We start from the raw sequence: 21,568 nt of genomic DNA, 5'->3' as shown, positions 1-21,568 counted from the left end.
TGGCAAGGTCATACCTCTGGTTGCTGTGCCCAGGCAGCCCTGACAGCTGTGCTTCTTGGAGTGGTGGTACTAGCCATACCCTGCCCCTCTTTGTTCTCACCCAGCTGTGCTGGGCCATGCCCTCAGGCACGGAGGGACACACACAGAGCCTCCCCCGCCATAATGGTACCAGCATTAATTTATTAAAATTAATCCCGAAAAGTAACCGTACAATAAGTTTAAAAAAAATAGAATCTTGTTAAAAAAAAAACCCAGGTGCCCCCATGCCACATCTCCAGCTGGCAGCACCATGGGGCAGGGCCTGTTGGGAAAGGATGGGGAGATGAGCGTGATGCCCAGCAGCCTGGGGACAGCCTCAGCAGGGCTATGCCAGCCTCAGCAGCAGGGCTGCAGCAGGACTAGAAAAGCTGCTGAGGCTCAGCCCCACAGGGCAGGGCCAGGCACAGCAGTGTGAGGCTGACAGCGGGGGCTGGCAAGGGGCAGTACAGGGTTGGTGGGCCCTGCTCCGCACCTGCTGGGGGGACGAGCAATCCTGCTGGCTCCAGTACTGGGGAACCTGCCTGGGCCCAGCCCAGCTGGGGACCCGGCTGGCTGGGGAGGTGGCCTGGCAGGTGCGTCTGGGGAGAGCGGGGCCCAGAGACCTTTCTGGGTCCCTGCTGGCTGGTGCCAACCCTTGTCCCAGGCTGCTGTTGGGGGTGACGGGAGGCAGATGGCATGGTGCCCTGGCTGGTGTTGGAGGGTGCGCAGACCCGGTCTCACTGGCCTCACCTTCACGGGTCTTGGCCCACAGGGAGCAGTGCGGGTGTAGTATCTCCCTCTGCAGAGCAGGCTGGGGCTGGGCCACAAAAGAGGGGACAAGAGCATGTCTGTCTCTCTGTCTCCCTGTCTCCTCCTGCGAACTTCCGCAGCTCCATCCCAGGGCTGCCCCCGCGTCTCACACACTCTTCGAGTAGCCAAAGATGCCCACAGGGAGGTACTTGACGTGCGTTGGCCACTGTGCTGCCAGCTGGAAAAACTTCACATCGTTCCACTCCACCCCATCTATGGAGACTGAGAGGAGAGAGTGCAGTGAGGCACAGCCCTGCCACAGGCAGCCTGTGCTGCTTGGTCTGACACCTACAGCCCCGTGGGGCTTGTGCCTCCCCTCACCTCGTAACATGGTGTTCTGGTGCTTGGCTGTGCAGATGAGGCGTGTGATCCCTTCAATGACTTGGCTTTTGGGCTCCAGGTCTTTCTCTTTTGGTTTCTTGCTCAGGAACATCACTGGGGGCCGAGGACAGACAGGACCAATGTTATGATGTCCCCTCCTGGCCCTGGGTGGGAGCCCTCACCCCAGGGCTGGCTGCACTGACTGGCCCCTGCTGGGCCGGGCCTCAGCCCTGCCCTCCTGTGGGCTCCCCCCCTGCCCTTTTTGCAATGGACTGTGGGCCCACAGCTGGAGAGCACCCTAGGGTGGGCTTGGTTACCTTTCTTGTTTTTCTCCTTGGTGACCACGGTCATGGCCATGGTGCTAGGGGGCACCAGCTCCCCTGTGCCAGGGATGCGGCTGACCTGGAGTGAGCGGAAGTTGCTCTTGAGTGTGTTCTTGATACCCGTTTCCCGCTTCTCGCCCTCCTTCTTCCTGTCCAGCCCTTGTGTTGTCCAGTAGTCCACCTGCAGGCCCATCACCTCCACACCAGGGCTCAGAGACCTGGGCAAGATGGGCAGCACCATGAAGCACACAGCTGCTGTCCGTGCTCCTCTCTCTCCCCATAGCACAGCTGCAGCCTGCCCTGGGAGCACACTGGCCCAATAACCCCAGGTTGTGGCAGCCTGGCCAGCAAGCACCTCAAACCCTCTCACCCCAGCAACCACTGCCTCGGACTGAGTGAGGCTTCCTTACCCAGCACCCGAGAGGCCACTGCTGACAGATGGGGAGGGTGGCGGGGTGCTCACAGTCTCTTTGCAATAGGGGGCCGCTCCACCGGCTGGTGCTGAGCTCAGCAGGGAGGGGGTGCAGACTGTGGCATCATCTGAGTCCACTAGGGAGGAAGAGTGTGGGTCAGGAGGGGCTGGGGGACACCAACAAGGGCCTCCCCCCAGTGGAGAAAGGAGCCAGGGACTGTGGGCTCCCAGGGACTCACCAGAGGCACTGAAGGACTGCTCCACCAGGCCCACCTTCACTACCTGCAAGGACAGACAAGTCAGATGATGCCCAGCTGGGACTGTGCGCTGCCACTCTCACCCCAGCCCCAGTTGCCCGCTGGTCCCTCAACACACTCACCCCCACAAAGGGTACAAACTTCTGGCAGGAGTCCTCGTCGGGGCTGCACAAGGAAGAGAGGCTGGTCAGGGTCTGGGTGTGCTGAGGGCCAAGTGCCATGTGGCTAGCCTTGTGGCCCAGGGACCCCCACGCTGGCAGAGGCCAATGCTGGCTCATGGCCACTGGGAGCATCTCCTCTGCCCTCCCTCCCATGGGACCCCCTGTCCCCAACATGGCAGCACAGGGCACACTACACAAGGAGGCAAGGAGTCGGCCCCTCTGGTGCTGGGAGAGGGCTTGCATGCAGGAGGGCAGCCCTGCCCCACCTTGGGGTCATGACTCCTCTGCACGGCAAGAGGGATGGACGCACGGGGGGGGGGGGGGGGGGGGGGGCCAGGCAGCGGCACAGCAAGCACAAGCCAATACCTGATATAAAAATCAAAATAGAGACTTCTCTTCCTTGGGTGCCAGAAACCAAGAGAAGGGAGAGGTGAGAGTGCAGCTGGAACACGAGTGTCAACCCCCGGGCACAGTGCCAGCTCGCGGCCCCCAGCCCAGCCCAGCCCAGCCCTGGCAGCCGGTCCCCACCATTGGGGCTGCCACAGCCCACAGCTGCTAGAGGGGCTGGGCGCACCAGGGAGTGGCAGGGGATGGCCCTGCAGGCCTCTCACTGTGGAACCCCAGCTCCCCTCAGCACCACGCTGCTCGCCGGCAGAGTAGAGCGCGGGGCCTCACTCGCTTGTCCCCCGTCTCCCACAGCCCTGTCCCAGGCACAGCTCAGACTGGGGCTGCATGAGGCAGGACAGGCGCCCTGCGGCCATGCTCACCTCTTCTGCTTGTACGTCAGCATGGCCTCAGAGATGGGGAGCTGGTGAGAAAGGCTGGCTCCAGCGATGAACTGGGTGACACGGCCCGCAATGTCCACAGTGTCTGCGGGCACAAAGAGCCATGAGGGCCTTGGTGGCAGCTGGACTCCCCTTCAGGGCAGGCTGGGGCCAGCAGTGCTCCTGCTCCTCACCTGCGATGGGTGGCTCAGCCCTGCTGAACAGCTCCCGCCATGCTGTGTCCAGGAAGAGAGTGCTGTATTTGTTATCCACCGAGGCCAGGTACTTGGCCAGAGGGTGAGAGCCTGCGGGTGAGATGGGGGACATTGGCTCCAGGTGGGGGAGCCCGGGTTGGTGGGAGAGGACAACCTGGGCCCAGGCTCGTGGTGGCTCTCACCCAGTGGCACAAGCAGGAAACGAAGGTAGTTGAGCCAGTCGGGTGTCTTGCTGGCCAGCTGCTCCACAAAGAAACGGAGGACAACGCTCAGGTAGCTCTGGTCCCCCGCCACCACCACCTTCACCGGGGGAGGCATGTGGGAGTTACAATTACAGCTGCCAAAGGGAGAGAAAAGCAGACCGTGAGGGACATGCAGTGGCTCAGCAGATGGGTCTGGGGGCAGGGGATGTGCCCTGACAGGCCAGCCGACCCAGCATCAGAAACCCATTGCCGACAATTTCCAGCTTGCTGAGCACTACCATGGGCACAACCAGCACTGGGATCCCCTGCTTTCCCCAGGGCCTAACACCTGCTCCTATAGTTGTGTCCACAATCCCAAAGGGTCGTAACGAGCCCTGGGGGAGCTCTTATAGTTGTGCCCACAATCCCAAAGGGTCGTAACGAGCCCTGGGGGAGCCAGAGCCCTTCCCAGCCCTTCTCTGCAGTCACAGGGAGCCGCCAGGCTGAGCCCAAGCTGTACTCACTATCGCTGGATGCGGGAGACGGTGGTGTTGAAGGCTGCCTGGATGTCCGCCACAGAGCAGGTGGATACGACCAACTGCTTGTGCGCCTGGAGCTGCTCACTCACGTACTGCCAATGCAGAGAGCTCGGGTTAAGGCACTCTGGGGGGGGCCATGGCTGTGCTGGCCAGCACCAGCTCACACTGGTCCCCCGGGATAGAGCTGGGGGCCCTGTCCCCACCCATGCCGTACAGGGAGGCTGAAACCATTAAGTCACCCCTGGCTGCATGCCCCAGCATCCCCGCTCCTCCCAGCTCTGCTCCAGGGGGTGGGCTGCCCCAGACCCCTGCTCTTCCACAGCAGTCACCACCCTGCAATGGCAAGGGCAAAACTGTCCCAAGAATCAGGCTGTGCTGCTTGAGATAAAGGCTTTGGTCCAGGGACCCTCTGATTTAAATCCTGCCATCCCACAGCAGGGCCGCGCTCTAGGCTCAGTCCCCCTCTGCTCACTCCCTTCTCTTCCTCTCTCCCACTGTGGCACTCCAAAATCCTTCTGTGCCTCTTCAGGTATCTGCGTGCAGCTGAACAGTGGTAAAACAGGCAGTCATGCTAGACAAGGGGGCTTACAAGATGCCATGACAGGGTCTGGGAATGGGCATTGCTCCTTTTTCCCCATCAGGATGAGCTAAGAGCAGAAACATGCCAAGGATGTGTGGCTTGGGCCAAGACTCCACTGCCTCTCACTGAGAAGCTGTTTCTTCTGCCACAAATCCTGCCTTGATTTTCCAGCACTGTTTCTGGATGTCAGATGTAGCTGCAGGATCCCAAAGGGGTCTCACCAGCACTTTATATAACCGGTTTTCGTGTTTGCACACATGTATGTGGCCCTGCTCACCTTCAGCAGTGAACTCCTCCATGCATGGGGAGGGGGCAAGTGCTCATCAGGGGCTGGGCCCATCCTCACATGGACATGATGGTGATCAGCACGAGGCAGGAAGGCCTCACATGCCTCCCTGCCCAGAGAACCCAGCTCTGACAATGGAGTTAATGCTCCCTGAGAGCGGTGGGCTATGCTCTCCCATCTCCGAGTGGGAAACGACACGTCTGCTGCTTTCCAGAGCCTGGTGCCAGGAGAGGGAGTCTGGCACCTCTGCCAGGGCATTCAACAAAGCTCTGACCGGTGTGGTCACTGGGAGCCAGGACGAAGCAGTGAGGACACAAGGCACAGTCCATTAACCAGCCTTTCTGGGACTGCTCAGGGCATCATGCTTTGAGGATCCAGCAATGCTGGTGTGTGGCAGATGACGGAGTAGACACACCAGACTCTTATGTATGTAGGTCAGCACTGTGAAATGCACTGTCTCCCTGAAAGAAGGGTCATGTTGGGGAGAGGAGGGCACAGCTGGTGCCAGTTTCCCTAGGACACCCTGCAGTGGTTAGGAGAATCCCCTGGGACCCTGCTTACAGCTCCCCCCATACATCCAGCTCCTGTCACACCTACTCACCTGCCCCTGCCACTCAGCGACATTCACCAGCACAATGCTCTCGGGGAGCTGCTCATCTGAGACCAGGATCTGGTTCAGCTGATCGTAAACAGACTTTCGGGGCACCTACGACAGCATCACCAAAAAGGTTAACCCTGGCCGGCTGCCTTGGCCGCACTGCCCATGGCTCAAGGCCTGGCAGAGCTCTCAAATGAGAAGCCTCCAAGTGAGGCAGCTTCCAGGGCCTCACCTGGGTGCTGTGCCATGAGTCTGGAGAGCTCTCGCTGTCCAGGCTACTGGCGCGGCCACCCTGTCCCTTTGAGCTCTGCCGGTCCTTCACAGAGGTGCTGCGGGGACGCCACAACTGCTTGCTCTCTGCCTTGCTGTGAGCGAGAAGCAGGAGAGGCAACACTGTTGAGGAAATCCCATCTCCACCAACCCCACTCACTCCAGGGAGCCAACATGAGCCCTCTCAGCCCTGGCATGGGGCGCAGACCCGCCTTACCTGGGGGACACGGCACTGGGGAGCTCGGCTTTGGTCCCAGGGCCCAGCTGGATCAGCCTGTCCACACTGCTCTCTCTCGTGGCAGCCTCTGCAGGGGCCAGCCGTGAACACGGCTCTTCTGTGGCCAGCTCCTGAGGGCCACACAGTCACTTCATACATACCACTCTCCCTGCCCTGCTCCCTGCACCCGTGGGTGCCCCCATCCAGGATAGGCCTGGTGGTCCTGCTGGAGAGCCAAGGCTGCAGGGCCTCGAGGGGGCTGGGCTGCATCTCCTGCAGACTCTAACTCTCCTTCCACTCTTGCTGCTCTCCACCCCAATCTACTTGTCCCCCCAGTCCTGCTCCCAAACTGGTGGGCACCCCTGGTACCCCAGAAAGCAAGGTGGGGCCTGAGGGAGCTCCAGCCCCATTCCACATCCCGTAGCCTGGACTCACCACTGCAGGGACCTCCACTCCTGACTCTTCCTGTGGCCGCAGCACTCCTGGCTTCCGCTTGTCTGCCTCACCCTGGGGAACAGGGAGTGGAGTCAGAGCAGGATGGAGCACCCCGAACGGGGCGGCTGCCTGGCCTCATAGAACACATGCTCCCACAGGGGAGCCCGGTGTCCCCCTGGGTCTGGCCCCAGAGGATGCCCCCCATCGCTATCTGTCTGCCTGCCCTGGGAAAAAGAAGAGGAAAGAAGGGAAGGAACAGCCCCAGGCAGGTGCTGCCAGGAGCTGTGGTCTCAGAGGGAGCTGCAGGCACTGTGGGGGTGCTGGGCTGGCTGGGGAGGGAAAGGGGCAAGAGGTGGTGGTGGTATAACTCACAGGGCTGCCCGATTCTTGATCCTGCCCTTTCTGGCTGTGCAGACTGCCGATCTCAGTCTGGGAACCAGAATGAGAGACTCCCTCAAAGAAACGCCTGCAGAGAAACAGACAGACGGACGGACGGACAGACAGACAGATGGGAGAGAAAAAGGCAGGAATAAGAGAGGAACGAAGTCACCATGATCCCAGCACACCCCTGCTGGCCTGTCCCAAGCACAGAGCACCGTGGAGCGGTCCCCAGTGGGACACTGGGCCAGACACCCAAGTGTCCGAGCAACTCACAGCCTAGGAGTAGACCTACCAGCAGACTGCCAGCCCCACACATGATGGTCTACCGCTGGGTGCAGGGACAGGAGAGGGCCACCCCAGACCAACAGGGCTAAATCTGTAACTCTGGTGAGTTGGAGGCAGGGTCCCTGTCTCCTAGCCAGCAGCAATTTCTCTCTCAGGTGATCCCCTACCACTGCAGTGCAGGGTGAGGAACCGCCACCTTGCCCCATCTCACTGGTATATGGTCTCTGTCAACACCACAACTCCAATGTGCTGCTGAGCCTCTCTGCCCACTCTGCACCACCACGGCTTCCACAGATTTCTGCTGCCTTCCCTTCTGCTCCCCCTTTTCCAGGGAGGGCTCCTTGCCTCTGACTGCTGCTGCTACACACTTCCAGCAGCAGCTTCCACCTTCCCTTTCTGCTTTGCCCTTTCCCAAGACTCTGAAGACCACAGTATTCCACACAGAACCACACTGCAGGTAGTGCAGCAGCACAGCAATGTCCTGTTTTGTTCCCCAGCACTTAAATTTGCCTTTTTTTAGGTCTCTGAGCTGATGTTTTGGTAGAGCTGCACAGTGCAACTCCAAGGTCCTGTTCCCAAGTCACAACGGTCAACACAAGAACTCCCTTGGGGCAGCAGGACTGTCTCTGCCACCACAGTGTGAGCTTCCACCTTTGTTTCCCCTTTTTCCACCCATTTGCCAAGGACCCCCTCCACATCCTGTGGGCTGCTCGAAGACCAGTCTTTAGGAAACAAGCGGGCTCCATCACTGGATCTCACCTGTCAGCTTTCCCAGGACCCTTGCAACAACTGCAGCCCATCTGCAACGTGTAACTTTGCTGCAGGAGATCTGAGCCAGCTTCCCTCTAAGCTCTATGTATGTATTTGCTCACTAACTCCCAGGAAAAGTTTCTCCTAATTCGCATGGTGTGCAGATGGGGATACCAGGTTGCAGGTTTCCAGGGATGGCCACAGAGGTGTAGGATATAGAGCAGTTCTTCTGTAAGGACTCTGCCAAGGTTTTCATTGTTTTCTATTGTCCTCATCCACATATACCTGCAGCTTTCTGCAGAATACCTACAGACCTCTGAACATCCTGGCTGCTCCTTTTACTTTCCTTTTAACATGTTTCCTCATTTGTATACAGCACGCTGTGCTGCCAGGCACAACAGTGTTTGTCAGGTTCTTTGCTTTTACTGCTCCTACAAGGACATTTCATCTCAGTAACTGATGGTCCCCACCACAGAGCAGCTCTTCAGCAGCAGTGTTTATACATTGGCTGGGAGAAGTCAAGGCTCAATTTTCCTCTCACTGGCTCCATGACCAGCTGCTTCATGACATGTTCATTCACCAAAGCTACAGGTTTAGAGTCGGCATTGTGCCCTGGTGGGACATTTTCACCAGGTCAGACAGGGTTAAATGATGTCTCCTGTTATTAACATATTTCTACTTTCTCCATCCCTCCAATCTCTGCTACAGGATCTCAGGCATTGTCATCACTCTGTACAGTCATTACTCTACACTTGCTTCTTCTCAGCCAGCAATTCCAATCCATACAGACTATGTTAATAACTTAAGAGTCAAACCAGAGAAATATATAAGTTTTCTAATAATTCACACCCACCCCATCAGCATCTCTCCCACACTCCTCTGTACTGTCCCAGTAATCCCACCAGAATGTGGGTGGTGCCACTGGCACCTCAAAAAGGTATCTTAATCCACGCCTTTTTCTTAGACATTGGACGTGTCTAGATTTTATACACTTGGTCTGACTTTCGACACCCCGTTTAAATTCCCTCTTCCCCATGGAAGCTGTGTCTGTTTCTGCCCTCTCTCACTTGCAATTCAGAAGAGACATGTCACACCGAGCACAGAGCTCTTCTGCAATTCTCAGCTTTCCCTGTTCCGCAGTTTAAAGGCTCTCCTATAGGCATGACTGAGTCTGAGTCTCAGTAGGTTGAGATTTAGGAATCTCAGCCCTTCTGCACAGCCTCCTTCTGTTTTCAATGAATTAGCCCCCTCTTCCCCATCCATTTTCCCAGTCACCTATGGAGACATTTGCTCCTTCACCTCTGATCTTCAATTAAAAGCTCTGACTGTTGAGCTCCCAACAATCTACTTCTGCTCCCAACACCATTGGCCCAATCCAGGGCACCGGCCACTGCTCACCCTTAAGGACTACCTTAATGCCCTTGCTCCACAGAGACCTTCACAGAGTCTAGCAAGGCTGCCTACGACAATAAATAAATCCAACATAACGATCACATCTTGAATTTACAGAATGGGCTGGAAGGTCATCACCAGCTGAGAAGGCTATGCTGGGCCTTGGAACCATGCAGTCTACACTAAAGACCTTGGCAGCCAGCTTCCATATCTCCTTAGAAAAAGTACAGACCCAATGAATTCAAGGGGATACGCACTCAGCACTGCCAGAAACTAAGGCACTAGAGAGCAAACCAAGCTAGGGACATTTTGTGAACAGGCTGAAAAACAGCCCAGGGCCCATAGGCTATCCTACCAGAGACAGCAGCAAACACCCAAGGAAGGCTGTAACGGCAGGTACAAGCACAAACCAGCACTTACTCTAGGATGCTCTCCCAGTGACCAGATGTTTGCAAGTAGGCACTTGCAGAGCCAGAGCGGGGTCTTATATTTAAATACTCTCAACAGACTTTTCTTACAGTTTACATAGTTTTACATAGTTTACATACATAAACCATTATCTGACCACAAAAAGAGATTCCTTTTTCTCCCACAGCACCTTTGTTTCTTTAAAGCCTTTGATGAGAGACCGTGTGAAACTCCTTTTGGAGTCCAAGCAGACCACCTAAGCACCTCCCCTTTGCCCACGTGCCTGCTGTCTCCTTCACAACGACTTGTAGGTTTGTGGAAGACAAGATTTCTGTCATGTTCCTGTTTCTTTCCCAGTGCCCCATGGGTTCCTGAACCCAGCAGATTTAATTTCAAAGTTTGCCTGTAGCAGACCAAGTCTGCTACCCCTGCTAAGTACCTTCAGCAGGATTTCCAGCTAATCCACAAATTATATTTAAACACTGAACTATAGAAACAATAATGACAAGTAAGCTTGGCTTGGCTAGAAGAGACCCAGCGCACTGTGAGGCAGCCAAGTAGAAAGACAATAAAAGGCAACTTTCTCACAAAACAACAGCACGGAAACAGAACAGCCGTGAGCAGAGAGGCCAGGTGAACACAGATAACGTGGGAGAAAAGCCTGGTTTCACTACATGGTCCACTGGAGACCTCTGTGCCAAGTCAGCAGTGCTTGGCAGAGTAAGTCAAGCCACCAGGTGCCTGGGGAATGGTGAAGGAACATCACTGACGGTTGCTAGTCACATCTCCACAAAGTGTAGGAACACAGCATGTAGATCTCACAGGGACACAAGGACTGGCCCAAGCAATCACAAAGTGCTCAAAAGACAGGCATGCTTCAGTGTGGAGAGCACTGAGAAGGCCAGGACTGTCAGCAGAAAGATATGAGAGCTGGGAACAGCGGAGGCTTAGATCAAGTTGGTATTCTTACAGCAGATCAGTAAGTGTCAGATGCTGGACTGGCAGGAAATTAAATGAGACTAAATGTGAAGGAAGCCAGTTTTAATGGGCAGTTTTGAGTTTATTAAACAGGATATGCAAGCGAGGAGCTCTGTGGTGCCAACAGAAGATGGCGATGGGAGTGGAGACAAGACAATGCTTGCATTAGCCCAAGCAACAGAAAAGTGTCAGAGGGCATTTCTCCAGGTCCCATAGACTGTGCTGTCAGCCTGTGACTCCCTGCAACCCTTACCTCAGGGTGGGCTTGGGTGTGCTGTGCACACTCTCATTGTCCTCAATCTCCGGGCCGCTGTCACTATTGTTGCACTCTTCCAGGCTGTCATAGAGCAAGCCCAGGTCTTCCTCCACCTCCTGGGTCTGGTCTACAGGGTCAGAGTCTAGGACCTGTGGGACCAAGCCCAGAGGGCAATGAAGAGATATGGAGTCACCTGCATCCCAGGCCAGACACATACAAGCTCCCTCCCAGCCACGAGGCACACCACGGCACTGTTCCCACCTCAGGAAGCCAAATCCAGCCTGTGGAAGAAGCAAGTGACACTGTCATTGGGCCAAAGGAGGGTGCCATAAGCATGACGTCTGAAGGAATCTCAGACACCCATCGTACTTACTGAGAGTTAAGACACCTGGGAGGATCTCCACTGGTTGTGCCACACACTCAGTGTGGGCTCCCAGCCAAGGCCAGCTACCCCCAGGCTGATGTTAGCCTGCTCTCAGTTGTGAACAGGATTGCCCCTGCAATGCCAGCTCCTGGGGCAGAGCCAGTGTATGACAGCACCCTTCTTCCCCTGGTCCCTCTCCCCAACAAGAAGATGTTTTTGATTTGTGCATGAGGCTCAGAGCTGCCTTCCTGCAGCAGGCGGCTTTGGAAAAGCCAAGCCCCAGTCTATGCCATGTCTCACACCACCTTTGGTAACACCCCTGAGCACGCAGCTCATGCCTTGTGCCCCAGTGAGTGGGAACAAGCACTCTGACACCTACACATCTGCAGGAGATACTGCCAGGTGGGGCAGCATTCCCACTTCTTACCTCCTCTGTCACTTTAAACCTCTTCAGCAAAGCCACAAATTTCTGCTTGAAGTTTGGTTGCTAAAACAAAACAAGGGAAGAAAAAAGATCAGCAAAACTACCAAACCAGGTTCCAAGATGACTAATGCACAGGCCATGGTTTCTGTCTTTAACATGCCGTCAGCTCCCTTCTTGGGTCCACAGGTCCTCTATGATCTCCCTTGCTCTTTAAATTTGCTGTAGGATTTGGACTAAATCTGGACTCCACAAGAAGCCGCTGTATCTGGGCATGAGGGAGGGTGCAAGGACTCAGACTCTCTCTGTTACAGGCTGGAATAGCACTGTCTCTCTATTTAAATCCCCTTTCTTCCCAGACCATCTGGTTGAGGAATGCTGCCTTCAAGCAAGAAAAGATGGGGAACAAACTCAGGAGGAAGGTGCCCAGGGATCTGCAGGGCTGAAGCAGATGGGGACAAGGAGATGCTTGGAGAGCAGGAGGCTGGCAGGGCAGCTCCCCCATTCTGCTGACATGCAGAAGAGCTGCTAATGGCTCACCCTTCCTTGTGCCAATCTTCCTCAGGGAGGGAAAGAGAAGAACCATGTCACAGCAGCAAATCAAAACTCTGTTGCACACAGATCATCACCGTTGATAGAAAGCCAGGCTAAACACAGTACAGACCATGAGCTGGGGTACAGCTCTGAGCAACAAGCTAACTCATTAATGGCAAGAGGTTTGTGCCTTCTTCTCAGAGCCAAGGGCTCTCTCCCCTGCTCTGCACCAGTGCCAGCATTCCGCCCAAACTCCCCTCACTCCCTGCATGGAGAGGAGGAAGTGAATCCCTTCCATCCCTTTGATCATGTTGTAAATGCTGATGTTACTCTGGTCATTGATGTCGTTCGGATCATTTTCCTCCTGGCCTTCTTGGTTTTCCTCAAGTCATCCTCTTCATCAAACAGATCCTGCAGGCAAAAGGTCACAGCACATCAGAGCAACTCAGAGTGCAGGGAGCAGCATCTCCTAAAAGTTCCCCTGCCCCCACGCTTGCCCCCTATTTTGAAAAGCTTTGGTCCACTCTGCTCCCAGTCTTGCTTCACACTTCTCCCACCTCTCTCCATAAAGCTCCTTCTCCCTCCTTAGCGTGGTCCCCCAATAGACCTTCTTCCCCAGCGCCTTTGCCCTCAGGCCCCTTCCAGGGGCACATGTACCAGCAAGATTCAGAGAGACAGCAGCTTTCTGCAACAGTCCTTGTTACAACCTAAAACTCTTCTCTCTGCACTCACCAGCCTCCCCGTGACCCATGTATTGTTCTGCTGCTCTTCTCCCCCCAGGGTTAGCTCAGAGAGTGCAGCACCTGAGCTCACAAAAAGTGTTCTTCCAGGGATCAGCCTCAATGATACACACAGCTCCCAGGGACACAGGGCCCTGATGTGTTAACCCAGCATGATGGGACAGGTAATGTGGAGGACCCTGAACAGGGGTTTGTCCTGTGCTTGATCAGCATGCTACCACAAGTCTTTTTTGGCCTTGAGTTTAGGCACCACAAGAGGACAGCAAACAGCAGTGGCACAAGTCATCACAGGGCTGGGATGGGTCTGCCATCTGACCATTTTCAAACCCAGACTGTACTTCTTCCTAAAAGCTCTGTTCTCTCTCAGAGAGGGCAGCCTCTGGCCTGTTATCCCAGGGAGACGGGAGAGAATCGTGGTGCAAGGTGGAGGGGGCTCAGCAGGGGTTTTGTGCTGCAGACTAGATGGCTCCAAGGACACTTGGGTGATACCTATGGCTCTCCAAAGCCTCATGCCCCACCATGGACTTGACAGCAGCCCACAGTTCTTCCTGCTGTGAGGTATTGTAGGTCTCTGTCCTCTGAAACCATGACAAATGTTTACAAGGGAGATCAGAGGGCTCAGGGTGATTGAGACCCTCAAGCCCTGATTCTTGCTCCAGAAATGGGACCAGGACATAAGCCACCCTGCCAGGCCTCCCTTACCTGACCCTGCACAGCATCATCGCTGGCTTCCTGCTCTGAGGAGAAGCTGTCATCCTCTTCTTCAGAGTAGTTATCAATGTCTGGGGAGCGATCTGAAAGCAGACAGTGCAGATGCCACAGCTAAGCGTGATGCCTGTCATGGCTCCAGTGAAATGATTCGTATTGCTGGCAGGCGCTTGGGGATGCACTCTGTTACCCATGTCCTGTCCCCAACGCTTGCCTTCAGGTCTGTGTTGAGTGCTAACACACCTGAAGCTTTGATTTTAGGGCCTGAGGGGATGTTCCCATCCTCATGGTCAATGGGCTGACTGGACAAAGAGTAGATGCTGATTTCAGCCACTCGGATGTTCACGTCCTTCATGTTGCTGTGGAGGCCCAGAAGCTGCCCGCCGTCCGTTGGGTGCTGCATCACCTAGGTAAACAGACAAGCCCCCTGTCAGGGTGACACAATGGCAGCTGGCAGCCCACTCCTCTGTCTTACAGCTAGCCAACAGGCCAGAGCACTCACAGTACTGAGCGCCTGCCAGCCGGCCCAGCTCCCTTTCCAGCACTGGCACAGGGAGGCCATGCGAAGATCCCCTCTGTTCCCAGTACCCTGTACCTCAGCCATGTTAATGATGCCCACTGCAAGGGTCTTGTAGCCCAGGATTGTGCGGTTCTTGTATCTCTTCCTCCGCTGCAGCATGATCTGCAGTTTATTGCCATCTCTCTTGAGGAAGTGTGGGTACTGGGAAAGGGAAACACAGGGAAGATGGCAGCATGAGGGCAGGGCTCAGCGTGACACACAGGTAGAAAACTCATCCTCGGTGCTGATGTGCAGCAGGATCTGACCTGCTGAGCTTTGAGGTGCCTCTCAAAGGCCACCTGCACTCTGCATCATGCTCCAAATCCACATTGCTCAGCAAAACAACCCCTGGAGCAATGGAGCAGCTGGCCAGCAGCAGGAATCTGTGCTGTTATGATCTGAGCATGAGCAACCACAGAAGGCCCCTCCTCAGAGGCTGCCCCCTTCACACTGAGCCCCCAAAGCCGTGCTTGCCGAGAAATGCCAGGGGAGCACCAGGAAGCCCAGGGGACCAGGCAACACAAGGTACCTGCAGTGAGAAGGTCAGCTCCAGCTCAGTCTCCATCAGGCCACCAGGTGGGAGGACGTATTCATTTGATCTCAGGACTCGCTTTGAACCCTACAAGAAGATTGGTAGATGCACACAGCTAAGCTGGAGCGTCTTGGCCACAGACTCCACTGCACCACACACACAAGTCAATGGTGTTCACAGTCCACATGGAAAAAGCCAGTGCCTTGACTCTGTTCTGTTCCACCTCGCAGAGCCACCTTACAGACACCAATCAACGCTTCGCAAAAGCCTGCAGATTCTTCTGAGCTGCCAATGGTCCTTTCTCCTTGCCCACCTGCCACTTGCTCTTCCCAAGCCTGCTCTGCTTAATCTGGCTTCTTGCACCTGGAGCCCACCAGAGGAAGGAAAGGGTCCCAACACACTGCCTAGCCAGGAAAGGGACAGGTCCTGGAGCACATCTCTGCCCCCCCAGCAGACAGACCCAGTGCAGACCCCTGCCCAAGCACAGCTGGCAGGATGGCTCTGTTGGGACCAAGGAAGGATGTCCCAGGGGAACAGGGGTCCCCCCGCTTGCCCAGCTTGTCTCTCAGAAAACTCCTCCTAATCTTTTCCTCAGGAGGAACAGTCTAAGGGCAACAGTCCTTATCTCTCCACATATCCTCCTGGCCCCATCAGGAGGGCAGTAAGAGAGGCGCTCTAAACACATGCCCACTCAAACTCTTTACTTCTGTCCTATCTTTACTATCTCTACTGCTTGGCTGCTGACAGAGACACTGAATGACTTCAGAGATGAAAAATGCTGTCTACATGCACCAGGCTCTCCTGATCGCAGGGTGGCACAACTCACGGACCCCCCCAAAAGGCCTATGCCCACTGGCTGTGTCCCCGCAAGGCTGTGCAAGTATAAAATAGCCCATGGTGGTTCCTCACTCTCTCCTGCCTCCCTGTGAATGGGACAGCAAGCTGAAACATTGATCTAGGGAGGCAACAGGATAGGCCAGTACAGCTATTCTTGCAGATCAGTTATCACTGAATCATAGAATACCAGGTTGGAAGGGACCTCAAGGATCACCTGATCCAACCTTTCTTGGCAAAAGTATGGTCTACACAAGATGGCCCAGCACCCTGTCCAGCCGAATCTTAAAAGTGTCCAATATTGGGGAATCCACCACTTCCCTAAGGAGATTATTCTAATGGCTGATTGTTCTCATTGTGAAAAATTTTCCTTTTGTGTCCAATCGGAATTTCCCCAGGAGTAACTTATACCCATTACCCTCGTCTTTTCCATGTGACTCCTTGTAAAAAGGGAGTCTCCACCTTCTTTGTAGCCACCCTTTAAATACTGGAACATGGTGATAAGGTCTCCCCTAAGCCTTCTTTTCTCGAGGCTGAACAAACCCAGTTCTCTCAGCCTTTCTTCATATGGCAGGCTTCCCAGTCCTTTGATTATCTTTGTGGCCCTTCTCTGGACCTTCTCCAGCCTGTCCACATCTTTTTTGTATAGCGGAGACCAAAACTGAACACAGTATTCCAGGGGTGGCCTGACAAGCACTGAGTAGAGTGGGATAATGATTCCTTTATCTCTGCTGGTGATGCCCTTGTCGATGCAACCCAGCATCCTGTTAGCTTTCTTTGCCTCAGCAGCACAACTGTTCACTCATATTGAGCTTGTTGTCTACCAGGACCCCCAGGTCCCTTTCCACAGAGCTGCTCCCCAGCTGGATAGATCCCAGCCTATGCTGCACTCCTGGATTATGTTTTCCCAGATGCAAGACTTTACATTTGTCTTTGTTGAACTTCATAAGGTTCCAGCCTATCCAGGTCTTCCTGCAGGGTGGCTCTCCTTTCTGAAATGTCCACTTCCCATTCAGTTTGGTATCATCGGCAAACTTCATCAGGGTACACAATTGCTTTTGTAAGCACTCCTTAATTTAAACTGTGGGCTAGTGAGCAGATGGGTTAAAGCTAACCAAATAGGCACAGCAGTCCAAAGGAACCGGATCCCACCTCATATATGTTGCCCAGGACTTCACTGCATGCCCATACCCTTCCCAGCTTGATCCTGATAGATGCTGTGGCCAGCAGGATCCTAAGTTGGCCGTGGCCAGAGACCCTTCAGCAACATCGACAAATCCTAGATTTGGCTAAGGTTAGGTGAGGTTAGAGCCTTCGTGAGGTTAGAGCCCCTAGCTCTTCATCTCCACTGCAAATGGGATAGCAGTCCCAGAAGTCATGATAGGAGCATGCAGGTGGCACTGTAAAGGAAACCACATCCCCTCTGCAATCACAGAGAATGGCAATGGGCACAGGCATGTTTCAGCACCCAGTGAGCACCAAGAAACCTTGCTGCTGGGAACTTCAGCAGGGTCCAGCAAGCCTGGGTGGCACCGATATGAGGCCTTTTTTGCACCTCCGTTGCTGGTGTTACCCATGCTAGCAAGGCAAAAAACCAAACAAGCTATAGAGAGGAGGCAAGAAAGGCCTCCACATTTTGCAATGATGCAGCATTACAGTTCTCATTGATACTGGAGCAAAGACAAACTCTAGTGAAACCCTCCTTGGTTTTCAAGAGGCCCAGTCTGAGCTGTCTGCAACATTGTTCCTGGCAACTGTGCCCGAGTGAGGCTTTCCTGTAAAAGGTCTTCCTAAAACTGAAGAGAGGAGGTGGAGCTCATCCCCTTCACCATCTGTGAGCTTTCCTGGCAAAGAATGCACTGACTCTTCCTTCCTGAACTCTTCTTTAACAAGAGATGATAAGTGGTCACTATGACAGTGACCATTTACTTTAGCACATTTACCATTTGCTGCTTGTTGCAGAGAGATTATCCACCAAAGATTCATTCTTTCATCAAACCACACATACTGGTGCAATTATTCTTCTTGAAGATGTTATTTCTGGGAACAGAGTTACAGCAAAGGAAAGGTGAGGACAGCCTGGGTGGCGTGTCCAGTGAGTGAAGGTTTCATAAACATTGTTGTCCTGTGTGTTACTGTCGTTTACCATTATGGAAGTTACACACCCAGCTCCAATCCTAGGCTCTGGCCCTCAGTGAAATGCCAGTGCACATGCATGTGGCATTGCAAGGACTGAGACAGCAAAGCACTACCCAGAATTCAAGCTAAAGGTGCATTTTGGGAGAGAATAGCCCATTAAATATCATCAGCAAATTTAGTTATTTAGGGGATAGCTGGGATTGCTCAGGCAGGAGTGGAAAATCTTACAAGTAGTTGCAAAAAGATTAGAAACAAAGTAATTTAGGGGTAGATATAAAGTTTCTTTTAGGCCATTTAAAAATTAATTCAGTATTTAAAAAAATATTTTTTTTTTTCTCATTAACACTTCAACAGCTGGAGGAAGCAACACCCCTTCTCATGCAAGGAACAGGGGGCTAAAAGGAAAGAAATAATCCTCTGGACATCGGTTCCTTAGGGGCTACCTAATCCAAGCTACATTTCCTACATGCAGCTGAATGGCACTTGGCTTTGACTCCCAGCAGCATCCCGCACACATGCACCCCCCCAGCCCAGCTGCTAGTTCCAGTTCAGGCCATGTAAACTGGGAAGAAACTTCTCAAGTACAGGCAAAACTAGTGAGGTGTAGACAGAAAACTCTGCATGTACCTTCCATGCACAACAAGAAGGAGCAAAAAATCCAAGTTCCTACAGGCAGCAGGGCCAGGGCAGCAGGCAGGCCTGGCGGAGGCAAACAAGCTTCTCAGCCTGGCCTATTTTGTAGCACACATTCTGGTCCGCTGTGTAGGGGCTGCCAGCATCATTCCTCTACAGCAGCACCAAGGGTTGAACCTGAGCCACCAGCCACAACTGCAAGCAGCTGCAGGAGGATCTGCATCCTTCCCACAGCACCTGTCACAAGAGCTGAAAGTTCTGGGAGTGCTGGGCCTTGTTTTTTTCTTTCTTTGATTGTTTCTTCTATTCACAGCTCAAGACTGTGTGTTTCTGTATTATAGTAAGTCTTTCTGCCAAGAGGGAGCACCACGTTTCCCTTCACACCATAATCAGTTACAACACCAAGACAGATATCTGCACCTTTATGGAGCTAAGCCAGGCACATTTGAATCTCTTAGTGCCACGCTGAACAATACACAGAAGAAAATGCTTTACGACATCTCCAAATAACGAGGGATAAAGCTTTAAAAACCACTCAAGTGATATGAGAGTAAGTCCCCTCTTTCACAGTAGTTCAGACTTTATCTCATGGGAAGCCACTGAACATTAAATATTCAAATCACCTCTGGGAAATGGGTATGTTCTGTAGACAATGAAAGCTTCCTTAGTCCTTTGACAGAGGTCTTTTCAGATGAAGGAGCAGATAACAGCACATGCCACACTTGGAAGCTGTCTTTTAAGACCAGAAGGGCATGATCACTGTGACAAGGAGATCAGATATTCTAGACAGGTTTACACTATCCTTTGGGTCATGTACATATTCATTGAGCAGACTGTCTCCAGCGCTGGGGCTGTTGTCTTGGTGCTGGCCCCACTCAGGCAGGGTCAGAGCTTTGTTTCCATGCAACCTGTCTTTCAGAGCAGCAACTTCCTGACAGGCAACTTGCTTAACCCAACAGAGCTACTACTGAAATAAGAGAAAATATAGCTCCTCTTTCCACTAGTCCCCAGCTGTCCCCTTGGGAACTTGCAGGTCCTCCGCAAATTACATGCATTGGCTGTTTCCATCCAAAAGATGGAAATGGCAATGCTCGCTGGGCAGCCCTCAAACAGCTTCTTGCTAGTGTGACTCATCTGTTACCTAGGAGAAGAGCAGGAGGGATGGATCCATCTAAGCCCATTCTGTAGGCAGGCTGTGCTGAAACTGCCTACATCTTCTATCTGCCTTCCAGGAAGTTTCAGCAGTCCCCGACCCTGCCAAGGTGGCTGGTCAGGCAGGTAGAAGCAGCCTAGGGGGGAACACAAGTACACCCCACTCCCACAATGAGTGTCAAGCCACAGGGTAATGTGAGCAGAAGAATTTTCCTCCAGTTTCCTTCAGCTTTGCAGGGAGCCTACACCAGCATGCAGCCACGGGTATGTGGCCATGCAAAGAGGAGGTGACCACGTTTAGATTAAGACCCTGAATGCAGCCTCCATTCCCTGGCAGGGAAAAGGAGCCTTGCAGTGAAGAGCCCCTGTGGCCTTAAACAGTCACTGCTGAGGCCTGTTAATTTCTTTTGCCAACAGGGTGCAAGGTTGGCCTGTGGCAGGGACAGGAGTGATCTTTTTAAAAGAGCTGGAGTCCCACTGTGCAGCCTCTTCTACAGTTTCACATTTGAAGTGCATGAGAGAGGGGGCAGCTGAGGACATACATGCTCAGCACATGGCAGCCCCACCATAAGGGGGGGCTGCACGGGAGCCCAAGGTTCACCAGTCCAGAGAAGCACAGACAGTTTGGGCCGACAGTGCAGGAGATAAAAGGAGTGAGGGACCAGCCTAGCCCTCCCAGCCACGTGGGACCCACAGACCCCAGCTGGGTCCCAGCCCGCCAGTCCTGTGCTGCTGGCACTTGTGGCCCAGCCTTGATTGCTCCCGCATTTCCAGGGGCTAGACAGCTCTCTCCTGCCCAGGTTGTTCCCTTGCTAAAGCCTGCACCAAAGCAGCACAGGTCTCAGGGTTCTCGAGGCTGAAAGCCCAGTGCTTTCAGCTCTCCTGAATGGCACCATATACACAGTGATGGAAAGGGCAGCAAAGTGGGACATTGACCAGTAGTGTGTGGACCACAGCATCCTCCTGCTGTCCTCGCTCCAGGCCCCAGGTTTCACACATTTTGCTTTCCTTCTGTGCAAGTGAATCAGGTCTGCATGAAAGCAAATCCCACCTCCCAGAGCTCCAGTAATTCTGCAGCTTCCAGCACTAATCCAGGATTTAGATCCTAATGTGTGCAGCACAAAGAGCTCTGTGGGAGCACAAAGCTGCTGAGCTCCCGCCCCACAGTGCTTTCAATGGGATCAGCAGCTTTTCTGCCAGCTGACAAGAACGAAGGAAGGACACCAGCATCCCGGCTGAGTTAGGGGAGCTGTGGCGAGGACAGCATACTCAAGGGGCATCTTGCTTCCATGCTGTCCTTTGGCAGGCAGAAAGGATGTGCCTGCACCCACAGGGATCCACCTCTTCACCACCAGCTGCAGAGAGGGAGGGGGGAGGATCACACATACCAGGATAGGGGCAAATTCCCTCTCCCCTTGGTGACAAAGATCCTCTCCCCTCCCCTCTGCCTGGTTCAGAGTAGAGGCACCAGGCCTAGCAGGGATGCACAGAGAAAGGGGGGGGATAGCAGAAGCAGCAGTGAGATCACACAGGGTGCAAATGTCAGCAGAAGTCATGCATAGACCCGCTGATCCCTTGCACCTTTCCCTTGCCACCCTTCACTCCCCAGGGAGGGGATCTGGATGGAGGGCACTGCCAAAAACCACCCAGCGCTGAGCCTGTCTAAAGGGTCATGAACGGTGGGGTATGGGATGCCAAACTCCAAACAGCAGCTCAAGAGGAAGGCCTGGGCTGAGGCAGGCAGGGAAGCAAGACATACTCTGTTCCAGTGCAGAGGCCTAATCAAATTCATCCCTGATACAAACTAGCACCAGGCAGCTTGCTGCTGTCCCTGGGGCATCATTCCCACCTGTCTGAGAGCCAAAATCTCCCCAATGGTGCTAACCGAGACAAAAGCAAGGGGTTGGCACAAGGCAAGGGACGTGCAGACCAGCACTTCACAGAGGGCACAAGGATGCTGCCTTCAGGCAGCAGCAAGGAGAGAAGCCTACCTGAATCTTCACAGCGATAAGCACAGAGCTCAGCTCTTTGTCCAGCTCTTTCAGCACTGTGAGTTTCTTCAGGCGCAGACTGCAGAGCCTGTAAGACAGAGAGAACGGGACACATTCAGGCAC

The 21,568-nt window shown here is 53.9% G+C and overlaps 1 protein-coding gene across 3 annotated transcripts in view; it reads right to left on the bottom strand.

The window, feature by feature from the left end:
* Nucleotides 1-24: 24 nt before the first annotated feature.
* The window catches only part of LOC142081018 (phosphofurin acidic cluster sorting protein 1-like), a 72,160-nt gene continuing 50,616 nt past the window's right edge, over nt 25-21,568 (bottom strand). For 2 of the 3 annotated variants that reach the window (XM_075147420.1, XM_075147422.1), the window contains exons 2-24: nt 21,446-21,533; nt 14,694-14,783; nt 14,201-14,326; nt 13,849-14,011; nt 13,600-13,691; nt 12,488-12,568; nt 11,630-11,689; nt 10,836-10,987; nt 6,761-6,854; nt 6,389-6,460; nt 5,954-6,084; nt 5,699-5,831; nt 5,470-5,574; nt 3,988-4,094; nt 3,464-3,618; nt 3,261-3,371; nt 3,070-3,172; nt 2,264-2,306; nt 2,124-2,166; nt 1,883-2,021; nt 1,467-1,690; nt 1,150-1,263; nt 28-1,050 (exon numbers count right to left, since the gene is read on the bottom strand). In XM_075147420.1, the coding sequence (XP_075003521.1) occupies nt 935-1,050; nt 1,150-1,263; nt 1,467-1,690; nt 1,883-2,021; nt 2,124-2,166; nt 2,264-2,306; nt 3,070-3,172; nt 3,261-3,371; nt 3,464-3,618; nt 3,988-4,094; nt 5,470-5,574; nt 5,699-5,831; nt 5,954-6,084; nt 6,389-6,460; nt 6,761-6,854; nt 10,836-10,987; nt 11,630-11,689; nt 12,488-12,568; nt 13,600-13,691; nt 13,849-14,011; nt 14,201-14,326; nt 14,694-14,783; nt 21,446-21,533 (2,542 nt within the window). In that variant the 3' untranslated portion in view covers nt 28-934. Of the gene's footprint in view, nt 1,051-1,149; nt 1,264-1,466; nt 1,691-1,882; nt 2,022-2,123; nt 2,167-2,263; nt 2,307-2,668; nt 2,702-3,069; nt 3,173-3,260; nt 3,372-3,463; nt 3,619-3,987; nt 4,095-5,469; nt 5,575-5,698; nt 5,832-5,953; nt 6,085-6,388; nt 6,461-6,760; nt 6,855-10,835; nt 10,988-11,629; nt 11,690-12,487; nt 12,569-13,599; nt 13,692-13,848; nt 14,012-14,200; nt 14,327-14,693; nt 14,784-21,445; nt 21,534-21,568 lie in introns of all 3 variants that reach the window. The other variant, XM_075147421.1, reaches the window with a different exon arrangement.

The sequence above is a fragment of the Calonectris borealis genome, chromosome 3 (genome assembly GCF_964195595.1).
Source record: "Calonectris borealis chromosome 3, bCalBor7.hap1.2, whole genome shotgun sequence".
NCBI lineage: Eukaryota > Metazoa > Chordata > Aves > Procellariiformes > Procellariidae > Calonectris > Calonectris borealis.
Note: the sequence above shows the minus strand (reverse complement) of the source record. Positions and strands in the feature narration are given on the sequence as shown.